Source organism: Parambassis ranga, chromosome 3 (assembly GCF_900634625.1).
Source record: "Parambassis ranga chromosome 3, fParRan2.1, whole genome shotgun sequence".
In the NCBI taxonomy this organism is placed as follows: domain Eukaryota; kingdom Metazoa; phylum Chordata; class Actinopteri; family Ambassidae; genus Parambassis; species Parambassis ranga.
Window position 1 is genome coordinate 11,179,168 of NC_041024.1, and position 23,013 is coordinate 11,202,180.

Consider the following 23,013-nt stretch of genomic DNA (forward strand, 5'->3'; position numbering starts at 1 on the left):
CAGTGATTTATTGTTACAACGACTGATGTATCTTGCTGGTGACCTGTAAAAGGCAGCTCCTTCATGGACACAGCCAAAGGTTAATAAAATTGCTGCTGATTGTATCAATTTTACAGATAAGCCATTCACAACAAGTGTAGTCGGGTGAATAAGAAGTCAATTCAGGCCTTGGAAACTGCACACAGGCCCAATGAATAGCTGCTTTTAGGTGCTTTTTTTTCCTTAGGAGGATAAATGGAGAATTGCAGCTCTCTTCCATTGCAGCAGGCAGCGGAGGCAGAGCGAGGCGAACTGAGGTTCAGACAAGCCTGCCAGTAAATTGCCCTGAATGGGTTCTGGAGGTTGACAGGCCCTATTAAGACAAACGGCTTTCCTCATCGGAGAGATAAAATAAATCAGGTGTTTAGTCAAATTAAAATAGTTTGAGTGGAGAGGGCCCCTGGGAGCTCTCTGAGAAACTCAAGACAGATGTGGTCAGAGACGAGAGGAAGACACCCAGGAAAGAATTCAGCTCCTGCTGGCCCTGGGCCAGACTTCACTGTACTGTTATCAAGATCTTGATGCTTTTATCCTTCTCTCTCTCGCTCTCTCTCTGACCGTCTCTCTCTCTGTCGCTTCCGTCGGTTTTCCTATCCATTTTTTGTGTGTTCCCCCAGATCAGCTTGTCACACAGGAGTGCAGTGGGAGGAGAGTGAGTTACTGTCTAGCCTCTCACTGGCAATTATGTTGGCTGTGTAAGTCAATGGTAGGATCACTTAGCATTGATTAGGGAGAGGGAAAGAGCAGTGCAGCGGAGCTGGTCTCTCTATCACACACAGTGTGGACATGTGACTGTGGAGAGAAGTAAGCCTATTGGTCTGTCATTGCTTTGGTTGTGGGGTATGCATTCACAAATGTGTGTAAGTGACTTTATGTGTCATTATAATAAAAACACACCTTATATAGTGACTGGTGTATAGTGCATTCTGTGCATCTGTTTGATGTGTAAACATTGTTTGTTGTGCAGTTTTGAAGTTTGAGACATTCAGTAGATATCTGCCATGTATAAAAGTATTGCGCAAACAGTCATTCTTAACACTTTTTTAAAGAAAAATAATGACCCCTGCAAGTCTGACATAAGCTGCCACCTCAGTCTGACAGCTCCCTGCAGCTCTTTGTCTGTGTGCTGGGAACAATTCCTTCCCTTTCTCCCTCTGAAAGCCATGAGCACCAGCCACAGCAAAACAGACAACTCCAGGCTGTGTGTGACCTTAACACTTTCTAGTGATTTCACTGCAGTTGGTTGCTGCCTGCATGGTTTTCTTTTATTAAATATTGCGTACAGTACAATAGCACAATATGATGATCGGTGTATGCAACATGGTCAGGATTCTATACTTAGCTGTATACAATGACCAGTGCCTTTTGCAGACCAATAGTTATTTAGTCATGACCACTACATGACCTATAAGAGTATTTCTCTCCCTTTCAGACACACCTGTATTTATGTTTATGATGTAGACTTCCTACTTTGCATTTATTCCTTCCACTCACTGTCTTTCTAAGGTACTCCAGAGAGCCTGGCAGAAAAGGAACACCAGCTCTCCACAATGATCACCCAGCTGATCAGCCTGCGAGAGCAGCTTTTGGCTGCCCACGATGAACAGAAGAAGCTCGCCGCCTCACAGATGGAAAAGCAGAGGCAGCAAATGGAGCTAGCTCGTCAGCAGCAGGAGCAGGTAACTGCTCAGTGTTTTCTTTTCTCACATTCACAGTATCACTTCTGTACCTTCCATAGCACCAATGTTTTTTGTTCTTTTCTCTCTTTATATTCTATCCTCATTCAATCCTGTTTACTCTATTCCCACTTTGGCCTCGATTATAAACTTTGTTAAACGCATTTTTAACGACATTATATTGCATTTCATGCTTGAAGTGTGCCAAAGGGATCTCACTCCTTGGTAGGAATTTAGAATATTACATCTCAGAGATGCTATATCCTGTATTGCTGCAGATATTTCGGTCATGCTCTCTCACCCACATTTATGCTGCGTGGTAGGAAAAACATTATTATGACTTGTGCTAACAAATGCGAGTGGATGTGTGAATTAAACGTTATATTAAACATGGAAGTCCTCTATATCTTATAAATTGACTCCTATTAGAACAAGCCTGGCATTAGATTTGCAGCACAAATCAGGCCAATGAGCCATATTGTACAAATCAGCAAATTAGCACAGGCCATGAAGTGTGTTAATATCTTGGAAGAAATAAGGACACAAACTATCCACACGGGCGACACTTTTATTATCACCAGCCACCCTAATGGCTATGAGTCAATTATCAGTGGGGAGTTCACTCAGAGTTTTCTCAGCACACTCTCAGACCTTGGTGTGGTAAATGAAGAGATAGACGATATACCTTGGAGTGATGCATTTGGTCATAGTACACTAATAATACATTAACAGTATTGATTTCTTTTTCAATCAATGATGTTCATTTGCAAACTACACTGTAGGCTTTGTAGACATTGCAGCATGAACGAGCAATGATATAAGATGTTTTATTGTTTGATCTTATTTTAAAATGGAGGAATATTAATAAAATGGACGAGGGAGAGACAGAGAAATGGGGGGAGAGAGAGGGAGCGTGAGAGAGCCCGCTGAGAGCTAGAATGTCATCAAGCCATCAAGATACAACACAGTAATTAACTGTTGACACTCGTGAGGAAGCCAGCACAAATTAATCTTGACACATTTGCAGACGGCCGATATCTTACAGTGAACACTTTGTAATTATATTTAAAAATGAAAATTAAATGACACTTAAAACTAGGTTGTCATGCTCAATGAAGTGAGCATGTAGAAAGAGGTAGTGCTGGGATGAGAAACGCTGCAGTGTGCCTGCTCGTCACTCAGGGGCAGAAGGGACCTCTGTCACCCACACTCTGTCTGCACAATGCTATCGCCATCTTAACACTGTTTGTTAACATAAAAGCACACACTTTATGTTGTGTTTATTCAGTACATTTACTTGTAAGATATTGCAAGAACGGAGATGGCAATATACAGTTCCTTTATGTATTACTATTTCAATTTTCATGTTCCATCCAGTAGGTAATCATCTATTCATCCAAAAAAAACAGATGATTTTTTTATTATGTTATTTAATTTCCCCTCTTTATTTGTGTCCTGAACCAGATTGCAAGACAACAACAGCAGCTTCTGCAGCAGCAGCACAAAATCAACCTCCTCCAGCAGCAGATCCAGGTCAGTGAATGTGTTTCTGTCGGCCCTCTCTCAGCAGCTTACACCTCCTACTTTTTCCACGCTGATTACTACCACATTTCTGCCTCTTCAGAATAATTAGTGCACCACTGTCACCATGTGCTCAATGTCTGGATTTGATGGCACAGATCAATAAAATTTGACATAAAAGTAAATATCACAGATATCCTTTCCCACTCACTTAAAAAAAAAAAAAAACTCTTTTTATATTTCATTTCTCTTTATCTTTAATTTCGGTGTCACACTAACATTCATCACTCGCATCAAATGTTAATTGCCTGTTGGTAATCGGGAGGGCTTTAAAATATGGAAGCGAATAATTAGCACGTCTTAATGAACAAAAAAAGGGCGAAAAGTAACAACAGCTAATGAGTCCTGTTGATGGAGAAGAGCCTGGAGGTGGGGGACATGAAAGAGGCTGGTAAATGCCTCTGAAATGAGTTGGTCCCAGAAGGGCAATGTGGCATGCTTTCACACAGCACAAGAGCAAAAAAGAAAACATACATTGTAATCATGGGGTGTCTAGCAATGTGCATTCCTGTAGCTCTTTATTTTTTTGTTAGTTTCTGATATGCACCTCATTGCCAGACATTATCATCCTTGTGAGACCACCCAGGCAGCATGTAGCTGGGTATGGTCAGACTGTACAGGATAAATCAGGGTTGGTCACTGGCAGCGGTCAAGGCTGCGAGCCTGGCTGCATTTGTGCAGCTAACGTTATCCTGCTGGGTGTGTTCTGTGTCAGGCACGTCCTTCTCCATCCTCCTCCTCTTCCTCCCTATGCTTGTTCTTCTCACACTGACTCTCCCTACTCTTCTCTATTTAGACACATTGTCTCACCACAAACTTGAGCATTTTACTGTTTTTATAGGAATGTCCTTTTTTCCTTGTTAGCTGAACTGCACTCTCCCTTCATACACATCACAACATGCATAGAGGTAAAGCAAAATTCTCTTATTAAACAGCAGGTAGCGCAACAACCAGATTTACCACCAGGATTTAAAATGCTTCTTTGAATTGCTCTTTCAACAGAAAGGCCACACTCTCAGCACATTCTTAAAGAGCCACTAGCCTGGACCTTGCACTTCAACAGTGGACAGTCTATTGGAAAAATGATTCCATACACTCCACTAAAGACAAGCGTGGCACTCTGTGTATAAAACACTCCAAAATGAAGTACCTAATACACTGCTGAGGGGCCAGCATTACTCATATCATAGAGAGCCCTTTACTTATGCTCATTGAGCATAAGGGCACAGCCCTAAAGAATCTCACTTTTAGAGACCCATGCTTTCATCACAAAGTTATAAGCAAATGATAGCTGATAATTCCCCTTGATGCATAGTTTTGAGAGAGGGTAGGGGGTTCGAATGTTTATGGGAACGTACTTCTAAGTATCCATTTCAAACACTTGAACAGAGATACAAGTGAAGCTCTTTCTTTCTGAGCCCAGTTAGCCAGCGTCTCCCCTGACAAAACACGGCATGGATCTTTCCTGAGGCAAAATAGCCACATCCACAATTAAATAAAAGAATCCCATGTCTACAACATCTGTTCCACTGCCCACCAGCCTCCTTAGGGGGCACTGGGTGTACACCACCCAGGAACAAACAAGAATTGCTGTCAATACTTCAATGTCCAACATTGTTTATCTGACAGGAAGTTATTGAAAGCAGAAGATGTTCTGTCTCCCACTTCCTTCACACATCCAGGATGATGATGGCCGCTCCTCTTGAGTTGTAGTATCAACAAGAGTAGATAAAAGAGAGTCTGGGGCAAGCTAGTGAAGCTTTTTTTTTTTTGCAACTTTGTTTTCATTACTGCTGCCTCTTAAAAATGCCATGGCCATTTTAATATATAACAGCTTTGACTTAATTAGTTCTGTAAACAAGCTTCCAGCCTTTATGTCACAGACTTTTAGCAAAGTGATAAGCAGTGTTGAGGGATTGAGTTACTCTGCTGTTTGCACGGAGAGCACTAAACTTTATTGGAGACCCTACTGCCATCAAAGTCCTTCTGTTTTAGCTTCAGGGAGAAAACCAAGAGAAAGCCTCTCACTAAGGTCTCGTATTGACGATGTGACTGATCACGCAGTGGACATTGTAAATGTGTCCAAACAATAAAACCGCAGGGACTGCAACAGGAGATGGTTGCTGCTGGAACATTATACACATCCCTTCTGCATGTGCACTGAAGGGAGTCCTTCAGGAGTGTGTGTTTATTGAGGTATAGTTAGTAAGTTTTTGGAGCAAGGCAGCATGTAGCTCAATCATGTCCCCCTTTTGAATAGCCAACTCTCTTTTTATCCTCATTCTCATCATTCCTACAAGAGAGGAAGAGAGATTTAGTCTTTGTCCCTCGGGATTACAATGTCACTTGTTTTAAGATAGCAGATGTTTTGATTGAAGTGTTAGAGGCTTATCAAAAGTTAAAGCTCAAGGCTTTGTGTGTGTTTTCCTTCGGCTTCTTTGTATTCCTTCAGTACATCGTTAAAATCATCTTGGCACTAATTCAATCCCAGGATTAGATTAACTCTGGAGTTGATTTAGTTGAAACACCGTTCTGGATTTTGTAACACATGTGACAATAAACATATATATTAGCAGACAACTGGTTTCCCATATGTTATCTTTTCTTTATGTAGCCATTCAGAGGGTACAAACAAGGAAATAATTTGAAGTAAAACTCAATGCAATTAAATAAAATCTGTTAGACGTGCACCCATTCCTTCTTCTCACATGCAGGTTTTTCAGACATGAACACCAGTTCATATTTTCCTCAAGCTGGCACACAAATACACATTTACAAGCTCAGAGGTGATTGTGTACAGTACACAGGCACACAGGGACCGGCGCAATGATACACACATCAAGAGAATAAATACTGGCTGAAAGGTCAGGGTGAACTTTATCTTCACAAACAGGCTAGAGAAAGCAGAGCTCTGCAGATGAAACAGAGGGACACTTTTAATCCAGAACATTTAATTTATTTTTTTTTATCCACTAAAAATATCACAATATTGTGACATTGTCATTTGTCATTGACTGTGGCATTGATGTGCCAACCCTGACCACACTGTGTTATCCAAGATTTGAGAGATAATGATTTCTATAGAGGCCATTGTCAACAGTTTTCTTTTTTCACATTTGTTTTTGAAAGCTTAAATGATTTGTTCATCAAGCTGGTCTGCGTCTCTTTATCTCCCTTGACGTGTTGCATTCTCTCTCTCTCTACACACATGGCCTGGCTTCAATTTGTAACCGCACTGTACTGTATATACACACACATTATCTGTGTCTGTACATCCTACCTTTAACCTTGTGTCCACAAGGATAAACAAACAGTGTGTGTGTGTGTATCCATTAAAAAAGGACGCAGAGATTAAAAGAGAAAAGGCCAGTATATTGTTGTCCATTGCACACTTCAAAGTCTTAGAGGCTTTCTCACATGTGTCTTTAATGGTGTCAAGAAACAGTGGGGGACATGCAGCCGTTCAATGCTAAAGGTCCCAAGATTAAAGATGAAATTCAATTACACTGGCATTTAGCTGCCAATTTATAAGGTGGACAATCTAAAGGTAGATTTCAAGACATATATTCTGAGACATGCAGACATTAATCACAACATGTCAATAAATGACAGACGTAGCCACTGATGTTACCAATGCTTGCTGCTTTTTTAATGGATATGACCATATATGGACAAGAAGTCTGTGCATGAGCGAGGGGATGCCATTCACATCTGTAACCATGCATGTAAACATGCACATTGTGCTTGTCTATTTTGCTCTTGATGTGATAATTGTTTGCAAAATTATCTGTACAGAATAAGACCTTACTGAGACCACTGGTCTACAGATAAGGCATCAAACCATTGTTTGGAGCTGCACAATAACTCGATGTAAAGGAAGCCTCCCAGCACAAACAAAAGCAAATTCTATCAAACAAGTAGTTATTATTATTATTATTTATATCTGCATGTCATCCAATCCAGTGCAGTAATTGGATGCTCTGATTCTGTTTGTTCACCAATTTAAAGAAGCAAAAACTCCAAAACTACAGCATTATGGTAAATATTTTAAATCAATCAGATGAGTTTAAATAAACACAGGGCCGTATGGTAATTGCATAAAGATAATAGGTCTAATTTGTGTATTCTCAGATGCTTTTGTTGTCTCCCTGGCACAAATGATTTTCTCAGTGTGAGACTCTTATTAATGCACTGGCAAAAAAAAAAAAGGCACAAAAATAGACATTGTTAAAGAGAATGTGTAAGTCCCCCAATTAGCGCAGCTAGACTGGAACTGTTAGCATGATAATAAGAGAATAATAGAGCAGGGAAATGATAATGTGTGTGCGTGTCTGTGTTCAAGTGAGGAAGTGTGTGCTGCTGCGTGCGCTCGTGTAGACTCTGTGCTGCCAGTTCTTTTGCCTTGTGTTGAAGAGCTCTGTGTTAGCCTCCTAGTAGGATTATGTGGGGGCATTAACAGCCTCGTCAGACAGGTTTGGCTCTAACCCAGGGAGGCTCAGTCCAGCATGTTCATCCTCCATTTAAGGAGACTGTTAGCTGATGAAGATGTGCACATGCAAGACTGAAGATAAAAGAAAGCGGTGACCCAACTCATTAGCCCCTGTGATTTAATATATTGACACTTGGATACAAATAATTCCATTTAGTGGAGTCTATCGGTGCGGTGGGAGGGATCAATTTAATTAGTTATGAAATGTGACTCCTTGTCAGGGAGCAGAAGAAATGCTGACGTTAAACAAAGTCATGTGCAATTTAAACAATAAAGCCATCACAGCCCTGTTAAAGCTTAATGATCCAAAAAGAGGTGTAATATGTACAACCTCAGCAATGGCTGTGATGGTTTGTAAATGAAGCTAAGTGTATAGACAGTTCATATGTAAATTTGTCTGTTAAACTAAATTCTTCCTTACGGAATACAAACACAAGCCCCACAGAATGGTCTATGGACCTTTCTGCTTAATAGAAATTTGTCTGTTCAGGCAGATAGAAAATGTTTTATAGCTATTCCAAGTCCTTAGCACCAAGAACCTAGAATCTTTATTGTCATTATGCATGGCACAATGAAATTTTGTTCAGAAGCTCTTGGCTTAAGGCACACTGTAAGACACATGGTATGAAAAAGGCAGAGTTAAAATATATATAAATAAATAGAAAAATAAAATAAAGAATAAAAAGTAGCAGTGCAAATCAACTTTTTAAAGTGACTGGTATACATTCTACATATTGCAGTGTATTGATGTCCTAAAGTGCAGTGCGGTGCAGTGTGAGTGTCTCTGTCTGCAGGGGTTTAATGCTCAGTCTTTGGGTGGGGTGGGTGACTGGGTGGGGTGTGGGGGGTGGATGTGTGAAGAGATGAGGTGATGGATTTCACAGCTCTGGAGAAGAAGCCGTACATTTGACCTAAAGATAAAAAATATTTCTGTGCTACTGAACGTAATGTTTTACAGACAACAACAGTATGAGTAAAACCTGAAATTAAAAGTAACAAAAGAGGGAGTGCTCATTAAAAGAAACATGTCTGCTTGCACTGTGATCATCCAATAAGGACATGTAGACGAACATTGATCAATGATTACCATAAATTACACAATAATGCCATGCATTTGTGTAATTGGTCTTTGTATTCAGACACCTCTGCAGTTTAAGCAGTGATAATTAAAAGGCTCCATATGAGCGGTGCCACATGAACGGCTGTAATGTGTAAAGTCACACCTGAGGGTCTACTTTAAATTAGTCACCTGAGGGCTTTCTAAAGCAGCAGTGGGACAGGTTAATTTATGACTAACTTACCAGCTGCCTATTACAAGTGACAAAAATAGTCGACACAAGACAGAAGATTATCTGGCGTAGGGGAATTTGCTTTTTCAATTAATCGTGGTGCTAAATATCCCTCCATTCTTTACATACACACATTTTTAGGTCTGACTATTACAATAAAGCACCTGTTTGGAGTTCCACAAACCCTCCCTGAAGGGGAAAGCGGCTACACTTAACACCATTGTACCCAAACCCCAAGGAAAAATATCAGTTGAGGGAGAACACATCCTCCTGTGTGATGTTGACTTAGTTTCTGTGCCCCCGCTGCATGGACTGTGTTTTCTCTGCTAATGTTGTGTAAACTGTTTTGTCTTTGCGTTGGCTTTGCGTGGCCGTCATCCTCAGCAGTGGGCACACTCACAGGGAGAAGGAGCTGCATTAATAGACTCTACTGTGTACAGGCAGCCGGCAGCGAGAAAAGGGGAGCGTGTTTTCTTAGGGCTGGGGTGGCAAAGCAAAGCATTCAGCCCATGGTTGATGCAAAAAAAGAGGAGCTTTTTGTTTTTGAGGGCGGAGGAGAGTCCAAGCATTCCCCAACAGAGCGCATAGAATGAGCTATTTTCTCTGAAGCAGGTTTTCACAGAAACAGAATTATAGATTTCAGTTAGTTTTTTTCCAGAACTCAATTCTCCAAATACTTTTTTGTTTTTAGTTTTTTCCCCAATTTTGTTTTATTTCTTCCAAACAGTGCTTTTGTCATCTTGTTTGATCTTTTCTAAAATGCAGTCGTTTTTTCATTATCTTCATTGTGTTGACATTTGAGCATGTTTGAAAGTCACAGTGCACTTGTGTGTTTAATAAAGTTGCCCCTCCTGACAGGCAGGCTCTCTGCTGAACAACAGAATGGGCTCTGTTGTGCTGTGTGGCCCCAGCAGCTGGGAGGTAACGGTGAAGACAGAGAATCAGTCTGTGAAAAGAGACCGGGTGGGGTGGGGGTGTGTGGACAATCTCATCGTGCAAATTAGGGGTGGTCTTCTATATTTTGAGACAAAATACAACAATATATAAGGGGCAATGCCGAATACAGTATTACAGTGGACAGACATTTGTGTCGTTCTGCTTGTTCCAAAGTGTTGAAGATGTGATAAAAGCCACATTTAGCCTCGGTTACTTAAATCCCTCTATTTCCCTCCGCCTGCCCTGTTCACACCACATAGATGTAGCTGCCTATGTGTCCTACGCGTGTCCAATGTTCTTTGAAACTTCACTTGCCACTATGCAATGAGGGTCCAAGGAAATTCTTTAATTCCTATTTCCATCCAGTAACTATAAATATATACACACTATAAGAAAAAAATATAGCATAAGCTCTAGACGACAATAACCTGAAGGCTTGACATTTGTTTTTTTTATCATTTCTTTTCTTTTGCGTCCATGAGTGAATTAAATGTCCTTGCAGATGCACTTTCTTACAATGAGGTTTTTATTATTCTTCCTGTAACATTTAATACTAAAACGGCATTAAATTGTAGCAGTGTGCAGAAAATCCTGTAAATGCCAGGCAGTGTGTTTAAGCAAACAGTAACCTGCAGTTTTAGCCAGGATTCCAAGGAAGTCAAGAGGAGCCATGAGGTGGAGGAGGGCTACAGTGAAGGGATTTGGGGTGGGTTGTGTTAGGCGGGTCAGAGGGTTGGACTTCCCTGCTTTCAAGCTCCCGTCGACTTAATATAGACATATTGGAATGGCTGTTTTCCAAGAAAGCTTGTTGTACTGTGTAAGGAATTAAAGGAACCAGAAGTCACCACTGGTTATTCCCTCTGGATAGTCTATCCTCACTCAAGTGTCTGGGTTTGCTACTTTTTGCCCTGAACTGCATTCAGTGTGCAGTAACACACACACAGATATGACTGATGTGTACCATTGCACTCAAACATGAGCAAACCCAAACAATTCACAGTAAATATTATAGATTCTGGTCTGTCTTGGGTTTTTGTCAGACAGGCTGCAGAAAAGGATTTCAGAGGCAGGAAGGAAGGAAGTGCAGAGAAAGGGTCATCAGAGACAAGGGCCCTTTGTTGGTGACCTGAGGCTCTTCAGTATATTGGCCCTCCCCATTCTAATTTCCAGAGCAGACAAGCAGGAATAATGTGCTTCAGTCGAGTGGGTGGTAATATGAAGACCTTCATTCAAAGGCAGAAGTCTGGAGCATCAAAGTCTGCGTCAGATCTATTGATCTATTTGTCTGATTACCATTAGTTACAGACAAATCCAAACACCATCGCATCTCTGTTTAATCAATGTGCCATGTGATGTAACTACCCAGTGTACAGCAGGAGTTAATATGCACTGAAAGAATCACTGATTGTTTCACTGGGAGGAAAAGTCCTGAAGCAACGCAGGGCATTCAGCAGAAGTGCTTGCACTGAATGATTTTCCTCCTGGTTAGGCTCCAGTACAGTGTACACCCAGCGGGCTGTGTACACAGTGGCGGGTGTTAAACATATCCTGCTGTCTAGTGTCAGTTTTACTGTGTGCTGCTGCTGTTGGGATGTAGCCAGACTTGCCAGCAAGCTCAAGATCGCTTTCCCTTTAAATGGATCACAAAAGGTGATTTCTACTTGCAGGCGTTTGGTGTGCGGCTCAGTGGGGAGCAGAGGGGAACAAAGTGTGAACTATCAGTTCTTACAGCAACAGCTGGAGTCTATCCTCCTTGGGTGAAATTACAGAACCCCTCCTACAGAATATGTGAAAAAGAAGATTAGCGAGGGCTGCGGATCTGACAGCTACTAAAGTGTGGAAGTAATTTTAATAAAATTAGATGTCAGTGTAATGTGAATCCCCCTCTAAGTGATTGCTAGTGATTGTGATCTTTTCCTAATGGGAGAGAGCGTCTATTATAATCTAAATGATTTTACAGAATTAAGAATTATTGCCATGAAGTGCAGGGGATTTTTTTTTGCCTACTTGCAAACGTATTGTTGTTGGTATTTCAGGAAATACTTGAAATGGCTTCACTTTTTACAATTTTCCTTGTGGGAAATGAATGCAGATTATACCCAAGATGAGGACCTGTGTGAGAGGTGTGTTAAAAGGTGTCAAGTAGCAATTAATCAGAATGGAAAGATCAGGATCTCACAGGTCCTTTCAAGCTAATAACCAGGAACCATGATGACAAAGAGATACATGTCTTTTTGTAATGTAATCTTGATAATAAAGAGACATTTTGGTAGTAAAAACAAAGCAACACCAGTCTATGGTAAGTTGCAACCCTGAACAGTGAGTGTGGTTACTGTGCACAGAAGTGTAAAAGGGCTCAGAGTAAAAAGCCAGCAGGGGGTCTAGAAGCCTCCTGGGTGCTTTGTAGAGGCTATAACAGACAGTGAGGAGCATGGGTGTTGACAGGGTCCCAAGTGAGTGCAGTAATGCGCTGTACATCTCCATTTACACTGAGTGTTTTGGAGCTCTGCGCATGAGTGTTGTTGGTGGATGCCAGCCCTATAAAAACAAAAAAAATACTTTATAGTGTTAGAAGAGGTGAATGCATGTTTTAAAAATGTGAAATATGCTGTAGTATGTAAAGGAATGTGTATATTTCACCATAAGTAATGATGGGATGTGTTATACAAATAAAGAGTTTCTCATGCATAAATTAAGGTAGTATTAGAATGAATGTGTGCGTGTGGATATTGCATGTGTTGTAAGTGCTGGGAGGAATCAAGGGAGCTCTTTCAAGTCCGCCCTGTCTTTTACACCTTGTATATTTACACATCAGACATTGGAGCCGTCTGGCTCGCCCTCTGCAGTCTGACCGCAGGATGGACTGCTGTTGTATAGGCTACCATTATACCGTCAGTTAAGCTAGCATACATGCAAATGTTTTTTCTTAATAAAGGATTGATTGATAGAAATAAATGATTTTTCAAAAGACACCACATGTACATGGTGTGTCATATTCACTGTAGAGCTGCAAGTTGGTTCTATTTATCAAATACCAGCATCTCCTTGAGAGGGAAACAGATTGCGTGCTGGCCTGCTACAGACTTCATCAGGTCATCTGAATTGATGATACATGTTGCAAGGCGGACGAGTTCCCCCGGAAACCTCTGCTGGAGCGCATGCTGGCAGAGACGGGGGCCTCAGCCAAGTCTGTCTGACTGATCACTACAGATGCTCCTCTTCAAGTATTCCGAGTCAGATCCTTAGTGCCAGGTCTTGAGGGACAAACAATAGCACCTGTTCCTCATAAGATAGCCCATTCATGTATCTTTAATGAAGCCTGGGGGCAGATGGTGTGAAATGACATTATCCAGTACTTAGCAGCACTAAGACAAAGGAAGAGCAGTGCCAGCAAAACAATGCGGCTGTATTTACGGGGAAGGGAGGACGCTGCCCAAGCGCCCCACTCACATCTGCTCCACTTCATTCTCCGACTCCTCGAGATCATCTTGGCAATAGAAATATCCTGGGCACTCAGCCCATACATGGATGAACTTGAGGGTAACTCTTAAAGGAGGGGGGGTTGGGTTTGTAGTAAGAGAGAGTGGGAGCCACACATCTGTACACACTTTTTGCCTTTGAAAATATACTTTTTTTTTCCTTCTTTCACTTCAGTCATTAAAAAAAAACACACAAGAGGAAAAACAACAAGGACTCATGAAAATGTTGAAATCTGCTCAGCCACAGTGCCAGCTGTTAATTGACAGCTCAACTAACCTCCACTATTTGTTGCCACCTTGAAGCTCCTCAGAATTTGATTTGCCTTTCTTTGACATTAGCCGCTGTAAATTAAACTTTAATGCGTGGAGCTCATTACTGCAAATCACAGCCATTCAAACCCAATGCATTTATTTCCCCTTCAATGCATATCTCCACTCTGTCTTGCTCCGATGAATGTTGTATATTCGGCTCCATATTTTAAAATAATAATGGTTATAAAAACTGATGTCCTAGATAAAATCATATAATTTGGAGTTTATCATTTAGTGTGGCTAGAGAAAAAAGCTACATGTTTTTTTAATAACTTATGCTTATGATTCTCAGTATCTATTTTGTAAATAAAAGTGAATTGATGAATTTGGTCATATTTGTCCCCTTCAAATGATTAAAAGCAAATAAAAAATGTAGGAATATTTGTAATATTTATATGTTACATTTTAATATACATATACATATATATTTCTGTAGTTTGACGTTTTTTTCCACTATAATTTAAAAATGTATGATCATAATAATGTATATGCACTTTAGAATGAATGTGTGGGTGTGTATATATATATATAGCCTATATATACTTTAAACTTGAATGTGGAGCAATCTGGCAAAGATGTTTTACATTTTGCTGACTCTTAAAAAGCTACTTTATATAATAATAATAATGATTGTAAAAATCATATTAATTTACCACTACTAGTTGTTAGGTAATTTATAAAAATATATGAACTACCATGCTATACATTTGTAACACACTTAACAGGCTAAGGACATGAGGGAGTCCTTTTCTGCCCTGTGACTACCACATATTCAGCAACAGACTCCATCTGTTTTAACAGTCCGAATACACAGACAGAGAAAAGCTGTGTTCCCCAGTGTTCTCCTCCCGCCTGTCACAGGCCCTACCTCATGTTGTGACATTAATTATTGTGTTTTTCCATATGTTCCATACATGCAAGGCCAAGCTCCATCTTTCATCCTTTCAGCCTGGAAACTTGGAAGACCAGGGCCTATAAAGCCATGTTTTATTTAAGGACATTTGTCGCAGTCTCTTTGGCCATTTATTTTTCTTCAGCAACAGCATATTTTGTGGAATTACTTTTGGAAGAATTACATACTTTTCTATTCTTCTATAATGCACTTTCTGCACTTGCACTTCTGTAAAAGCTCAGTAGACATAAAACGGTTCTATTTATTTAGTTTTCAGTCTAGCTTTGCACCTCTGGACAGATCAATAAAGTTATTTAAGTAGGTTTAGCCTCCTAGTAGTAAGAGAAACTGGCTCAACTACTCCTGTAAAGGGTCTACAGAGGGAGCAGCGCAGGCTAAAAAAAATTGGAGATCATAGCAGAGCTCAGCCAGAACATGGGACAGGTTGATTTCATGCCCCAATGCAGCGGCAGTAATTGCACCCAGACCCAGTTTATTACGGGCTGATTTTAAGGAGGGATGAATGGAGAAACATTCTGTAAAGTGTTTATTTTGGGGGGATGACCTTTATTAACCCGTTTTCCAGGCAGGTTCCCCTGAGGTGATCTGGTGCAGTACTAGATTAACCCTCACAGGCCCATGGTAGCCGGGCTGCTCGCTGTCATAGCATTTCAGGAAGCTGGGAATGACAGTAAAATTGGACTTGCAACATGTGCGCAAACCCCAACACACCACTTTTGAGACATGAGCTACTCACCCACCCTTGACACACAGATGCAGGGAGTTTGTGTTGATATTCCCAGTAGGCAAGTCAGCAACAGGCTGAAGGTATATATGTGAGTACAACACAGGCAGACAGTGACATTTATATGAAATATAGTAAGAAATTTTCAACCAGCAGCTATTTATTTTCTGAAAATACTAAATTACTTTCAGCCTTTTATCGCCTAATAAATGATAAGATCATGTGAATATCTTCACAGGCTGTGTGTGTTCAAGCACATGCTGATCGGTTCTGTCTCTGCGCCTGTGTAATACATTTTACAATCCTCTTGCTGACATGTTGAATCTACTGCCAGGGTGATGGTGAATGCTTCTTTCATCACGCACAGTACTTCTCCACAGAAGCCATGCGAAACTACTGTACCCCTCTGCTTTTTTTGTCCTGCATGTCACTTCCTCTAACTGATGCTGGAACAATGTGTGTATACGTGGCCTTTGATGTTTGCGAGGTGAAATTGTGGTTTGGATTAAAAGCAGGCATAGCTTGGCCAGGTATTGTGTGAGCACACGAGGGCCGTCATTGCCGCAGAGCCCGCTGTCAGCACGCGTTAGGGAGAGCTGTGATCTGGCCTCCCCCTGAGTGGGCTCTGTGTTTCTGTGTACCATGCCTATGCTTAGGCCTCTCTCTGATCTCTGCTCTCTATCTGTTCAGCAGGTCCAGGGTCACATGCCTCCGCTCATGATCCCCATTTTTCCACACGACCAACGCACTCTAGCAGCAGCAGCTGCCGCCCAGCAAGGCTTTCTCTTCCCTCCGGGAATGTCTTACAAGCCAGGTACGCTTGCAAATTAAGCACTTCTGTCCACTTTTTTTTCTTTGCTATGTCTTTCCTGTACACTTTCATTGGTTATTACAAATGTTAGTCGTAAAGTTGTCACTTGCACAACAAACGGAGAACAACAAATGATTCACACTGGAGGCCCCTGACATGCTCTGCTCTGTCTGAACTTGGATTTGAAACCTGGGAATGTTGTAGTTCATGTGGAACAATAGATATGGGTAGAGAAGAAGAGGAATGTAAACACATCGTTACCATGAAAGTATCTTTCAAGGGTGTGCTAGCTGTAATTGTTTTTCAGGTATCTAGTGTTAGGGATTGAATAACACAGCAGATGTAGCATGAAAACATCTTTCTATTGTTATATGCAAAAAAATAAACTCCCCTACACAGTTCTACATGTTTGCAAATAATAATAGTCAAACTAAGTAATTAACGATACAATGGGCACTTTTTCATTGATGTAAGTAGATAATATAACTCAGGATATTTGCTTGCATTGCTTATAAAGGCACGCCATGTTCAGTTCTTTTGTCTTTTAAGGTAATAAAAAAAAACAGCTCCACCACTTTAAAAATATGTTTTGAAAGGTTGTTGTAACATGCTGACTGATGCCCTGCCAAAACAACAACCCCATATCCTGGTGAAAATTAAAGGTGTGTCACCACAAATTACTGTGTTCATAATTCTAATACAACAAAAACATCAGTAAAGTGCTCCTGTTTCTCAATTGAAACTTATTACGCTTATTATATGTTAATCAAATGAACTATTTTGCAAACAGCGGAACATGCAAACAGAATCACACATTGATGTGTTTCTGTAAATAGAAGTGAGTCAGACAGAAAAAGGATAGTCTTTGTTTGTTGTAAAATACCAAAACAGGGAAGAGGGCAGAAGCAGAGAGAAAGGCTAGGAAGTCAGCAGGTTCACAATACAACATTAAAAGGTGTGGTAGCGCAGTTAATGAATTAACTATAAAACCACAGGATGAAAAAGAAAGTCAGCTATTTTGGAACTATGGAGCCATGACAGCTTAAACAAAGTGCCTGAGGGGGAGTCTTTTACCAGTCTGCTTTCTGCAATAGATTTGACACGGAAAATGTTTTAGTTCAAATAACAAGAGCTATTACGGGATCGTGGTCAGGGGTCACCATGTGTATGGTTCCTGCATTATTCATGAGCTCGTAAAAAAATAGCAAAAGGGGGTCTGAAAATGACTCTTATACTGAGGAGAGCCTTTATTATTTCTGCCCGTCCAACACAATATACACAATATACCCAGAGAGTACAATGTTATCATCACCACCTGCAGGGTTTACAGGATGCTGCCTTGTGCTTTCTCCATGAAGTGAGTGGCCAAGCATTCACTCCCAAGACTAAGACGCACTAATCTGATGTTACCATTATGAGACAGCTCCCAGGGACCACTGCTTATGACCCCCCAACCCTGTGGTGCTCACATGGCAACAGTCATTCTGGCACCATAGTGGCAAGTCATCACCCAATCCACTGGCTGTGCTCAATGGCCTGGTGTTTCATGGTAGACAAGCACAGTCATAGAAAGACCAACTCATCTTTAAAACAAATAGATACAAGTTGGACTGTTCACACTGTTTACATAGAGGTGGCTCTAATGGACCTGCAGCGTGACCCCATAGTCTTTAGGTTCCCATGAGACCTCCTGCTGACAGTTGATACTTTCTCTGTGCTCTGTTTTCTTTTTATTAGTTATAATATTTTAACTTTCCTGATGTTGAGGGATTTGTAATTTATATCATGTTATTTTGTTTTTTACTTGAGACAACTTTGATAATTAAATGAAATTTAAAAGCCAGTGAAAAGATATGCACAAAGGTTGCAGTCATACAGTTCATTCATCATCATTTGATCTGACCTAAGAAAGGTCTCGGCTACATCTGTCAACCCTCAGCAGATCTATGACTTATATTTCATGGCACCACATGAGGAGGGAAATATAGCCTGTTGTGACCATGGTGTCACTTGCACCACTTCCCCCTCCCCATTTAGCATTTAGAATGCAACTTCTGGGCACAGAACCAGCACTGGTTAAAACAAAACAAAAACAACAACAAAAAAAGGTTAAAATGTAATTTCTTTTCACTAGTGAGTGACAATAACCTGGCAAAGCTCATACTGTGCATGAGTCTGAGACTCTGTGCACCCAAGACCTAGACCCCGGAGCCTGAGACCCCACAGCAGTTGCCGTATAGCATGTGACCCTTCCCCAGGTTTCACATGACATCTAAAGACATCCAGCCATTTATTATCCCCAAATCCTACGTCACAGAGCACAGAGCAAACGAGACAGGGAGAAAGTGATACCAAAAAGAGGAGGTGTGGAAATAACCACAGTGCACCCCTTCACATCCAACCTAGCACTATTTGAAACCACTTCTGCTGTGTGATTTTATTTGCTACTAAATGAGGATTGAATTTCCATGGCCTGTATCACATTGTGCTGTGCTGTACAAGATTGCAGAGTGAGGCTTGTGGGCGAGGGCAAAGTGAAAGAGAAGGTATATACATTTACCTTGTCTGTGTCTTAATGGCTCCATATGTTTGTGAGGAGAAGTGACAGGCAGAAGTGGGGTCTGAGTGAAGGCCAACTACCCCTCCCCACTCCCACTGTGCACCCCACCTCCTCTCCTTCAGACACAAACCAACCTTTCGAATACTGTGCTGCCCCGTCTCACTGGGGATGTTGTGTCCATCTTTAACACGTGAGGTTGAGTGTATAAAAGCCTCTGTACCCCCTTGGATATCCCTCATACTGCAGCCGTTTTTATATCCCCGTCTGACAAAACGTGCTGATGGCATGCCAACTGTAGTGAATAGTAATGAATAGAGCTGCTATTTGGAGATCAGCTCTTTCTTGCTTGTTCACAGCGATATGTGAGATAAGAATGTTTTTCTACCTGTGTTATTGTGACTGCACACTTGTTCTAACCAGTTTGCATACAAGTGCTTTCACTGTGCTGCCAAAGCTATCACTCAGAAACAAACAATGTTGTGTTGAACAATAGCCAGACAAGCCTACAGCTGTATGAATTGCCTGAGAGAACATGCTGGTCCTTTCACATAATTGCTAACTGAATACCACAGGTTATATTTAACATTTAATAAGAACATAAACACACATGCATGAACACAAAAACCTTAAAAAATAACCTGTGACTTGTTTAACTAGTGTATGTTGTCGTTAACGTTGTCATGGTGTTCCAGAATGAGTAGTGTGCAGGTGGAGTAGGAGGGAATGGTGTGCAACGTTCCTTAGTAATCCTGCTCCAGTCAAACTACCTTAGCCTTTTGTTAATGCAGATGTTTGGGCTTGAAGCCGAGAGCTCTTGCAATGTGCCACATTGCTGTGGCAAAAGTAGCGGAGGGCCCAGAATCCATGTTGGCACTTGCCTGGTCGCTGTGGGCCGGCTCATTGTCTGAACCTGTATGCATTGTTGTCTATCTCTCTCCCTCTCTGACAGGTGATAACTACCCAGTGCAGTTCATTCCATCCACAATGGCAGCTGCAGCAGCGTCAGGACTCAGCCCCCTCCAGCTTCAGGTATGTACAGTACTATGACAAAGAATGCTAGGGACGCTGGCCAAGCTCAGTGCAGAAAGGATAGCAAAGCAGCTGCACGCTAAGTAATGAGCTGCACACTAAATAATCCTGGAGGCCCCCAGCTCACGCATGCTTATCACCTTACATATGTAATTTATCCTATTTTATAGAGGATTTATCCCCACTAGCTCTGCCAGACAGAGGAGTTAGGAAGATAATAGTTATTAGAGAGAATAAGAATCACTTTGGTTGCCTTAATCGCCTGCCAGTGAATTTATCAGACGACAATTGGCTGTGGAAGAATCTCCTTCTTATTCCTTTTATCTAGTATGGCCCCTACAACCCCCATGTGGAAAACAATTATTGAATGAATATATGGGTAATAAAATTAAATCACGGTTTGTGATACAAAGTGATGCTCAGTATTGGTTTTGAGCCACAAAAACCTGTTAAGATAGGCTCCAAGCCCTACAGGCTCCTTCAGGACTTTTCTCACAGAGCATTTAAAAGAGCTGAACCCAGGTCAGGGCTTAACCTGAGGCCATAATGTTTAATATAAAATAATTAACTGCTTTCCACAGTTCAGACTGTTACTATTTAAACACCCCTGTTACTAGGGCTAATTTCGATCTGATCTGTTTATGTCCAAATGTGTGAAAATGATTTTCTTGCTAAGTTTTGTTTACATAAAAATCTACATTTAGGATAGAAATCCTAATAGAATGGGATAGAAAAATAAAGAGTGGGATTGCTGTTCATTGTGCTGTTCTTTGGACACAAAAGAAGCACACAGACCATTAAAAAATCTGTCAAAATAAGTGTCCACTACTGCTTTGTCAACAAGTATCATAACATAAAATAAGAAAGCTCACAACTGTAGTGGAAACTCTTTGCACACTGATATATGTGGCATTTGTCCTTCGGAGGCTACCACTGTCAGTGCTAACGAGCCTTGGCAAGTTCTAACAATGCATGCAGCTGGCTCTGAAGGGCTGTGCGTCATTATGCAGCCACAAGAAGAGCTATTAGAAGCATGTAAGGTGTTAAATGAGTCTGCTCATGTTTGAAGATGTGCATCTGTAAAAGTAAACGTTAGAGGCTGAATCTCTGAATACGTTTCTCGAGTGTATGTGTGTCACTTACTTTGAGCATGGTGAAGTTTATTGCAAAGGAGCGTCAGGCATGCTGAGTCTATTTATAGGGGTGTATGAGGTCAGATGAGACAGTCATATATCTGAAAGTTGGGGTGAGAAGGGGAGACAGGTCTAGAGTCATTAATTCTGATTATGTATCTAACCCTGGGAATGGGCAGAAACAGTGCCTCCAAGACCATGACTCGGCTGACCTTTACAGAACACAGTAAACAAAAAGAGGTGCATTTTCCATTAATTGAAGTCTGTCAGCCTGTCACATATTCCGCCTGCTGGCTGCTATTTACCCTGCCTAGAGATTCCCCTTAAAACAGTAAGGCAAGTCAAACATGCCCTTTTCGACATAGCTGGGATCAACAAACCATGTGACTGACACTACTTCCTCTACAAAGCACTGGGAGCCGGGTATGATTAAAAACATCATATCAACCCAGACATGGAATTAAGTTTGAGTTGTTCCCTCCCTTTTAGAGCAATATTCACACCAGCACCTTTCTTCTTCAAAATTAAACTATTGAAAAGTACATTTACTGTACATACATGTTTTTGAAAGAAAGATTCACTTCTACTTTAAAAAGTAACACATTATGTAAAGCACTATGATGCAACTAGAAAACAAACTGTGTTATTGTACTATTGAGTTTACATTTTGCACAATGAATCCCAATTCTTTATTAACATTGGAACTGTCCTGAAATGTTCCAGTTTTCACCTCCAAACATATTGTTTATCTTCTTTAAACACACAGACAAGCACACACACAAAATCCCACACACATATGGCTGAATAGGCTGCCCCCCTCAATTAAAATAGCTCTCCCTGTCAGCTGCATGGCAAGGTATAATTTTCACCAATTTACTCAGTTTAGATTGTGCAATATATGAACCTTAAAAAATTATCTTATTGGTGGAATTAATTCCCACAATGCTGCAGCGGTAATGTGATCAGCCATCCAGCCAGAGAGGCTAGCCGCTCCATCAGTCTTAATGTTGGCAACGCAGCCTCTTCACAATCTCCTCTGTCATAACAGTCTGGGATCCTCCCCCATTCCCCGCCCCTTCGCTCTAAGAGAAGAAAAACCCAACAAGGTAACAAAGGCTTACGGCTGATGGATGTAAATGAATCTTCCAGGATGCGTTTGAGTGTTGGGAGACTGTAATTTGCTTGTCAATACAGGGTGGTAGCATCACTCTGGTGGCTGGCAGTCTGCAAGTGGCTGTCACCAGGCATTGCTGTACCACAGGGCAATTTCACTCAATGTTTTCCTGACAGATTGGCTCTGGTCCGCAACTCACAGGAGAGGAGGCGGGTAAACTATCCCAGCGCGACATGCCCCTCTTCATTAGTGCCCACACAGAGTCGGGATGAGCCCAGGACCAGCAGGAAACAATGGCTGCATCCCCGCCTGTCCTTCACTGATTACAACTGACACATCTCACCTAACAGAGGAAATTGTGCTCAGATTGTACCCCAATCTGTTCAGACATCTACTATATTCAATTGAGTGAAGAGACAAGACGAGAATTTCCCTAATTTTCACAAAAGAAATTTCTATTTGGGATAGCATTTAATTTGTTGTTTGTGCACTATTCCTTGTTTCATTCATCAAGTGCAAACTATGTGGTCTAGGAGAATATAAACTTAATATACAATAACCTGTATTTGTTATAGAAGCAGCGAACAGTAGGACGGCCTTTAAGAACCTGTTTTTTATCATTGAAAGCAGACTTTTTAGGCTATTAAAAAAAGCATTATTGGATAAAACAGAACATCTGGGTTCTCCATATGTAGTGTCACTGTTGGACTAAATAAACACAAAACCTTCTGCTTTCACTCAATCAAAGCTCCAATTTCTTTCTCCTACCGTATCTATGTCTTGCTTTTCCAATTTTCCATCTACATCTTAAAGCATCTCTAAATGTCTTACTTTTTGTTTTTCTCTGTCAATTACCCCCCATTTTCTTTTGTTTTTTTCTCATTCTGTCCATATATATCTTTTGCATTTCTTCTCCCCTGAATTATTC

General features: G+C 41.0%; 1 protein-coding gene across 15 annotated transcripts in view; it reads left to right on the forward strand.

Moving 5' to 3' along the window:
- sox6 (SRY-box transcription factor 6) overlaps positions 1–23,013 on the forward strand; it is a 119,711-nt gene that overhangs the window by 67,992 nt on the left and 28,706 nt on the right. For 14 of the 15 annotated variants that reach the window (XM_028401170.1, XM_028401173.1, XM_028401175.1 and 11 more), the window contains 4 exons: positions 1,546–1,718; positions 3,180–3,248; positions 16,129–16,252; positions 19,759–19,838. In XM_028401170.1, coding sequence (XP_028256971.1) covers positions 1,546–1,718; positions 3,180–3,248; positions 16,129–16,252; positions 19,759–19,838 — 446 coding nt within the window. The remainder of the gene's footprint in view (positions 1–1,545; positions 1,719–3,179; positions 3,249–16,128; positions 16,253–19,758; positions 19,839–23,013) is intronic. The other variant, XM_028401169.1, reaches the window with a different exon arrangement.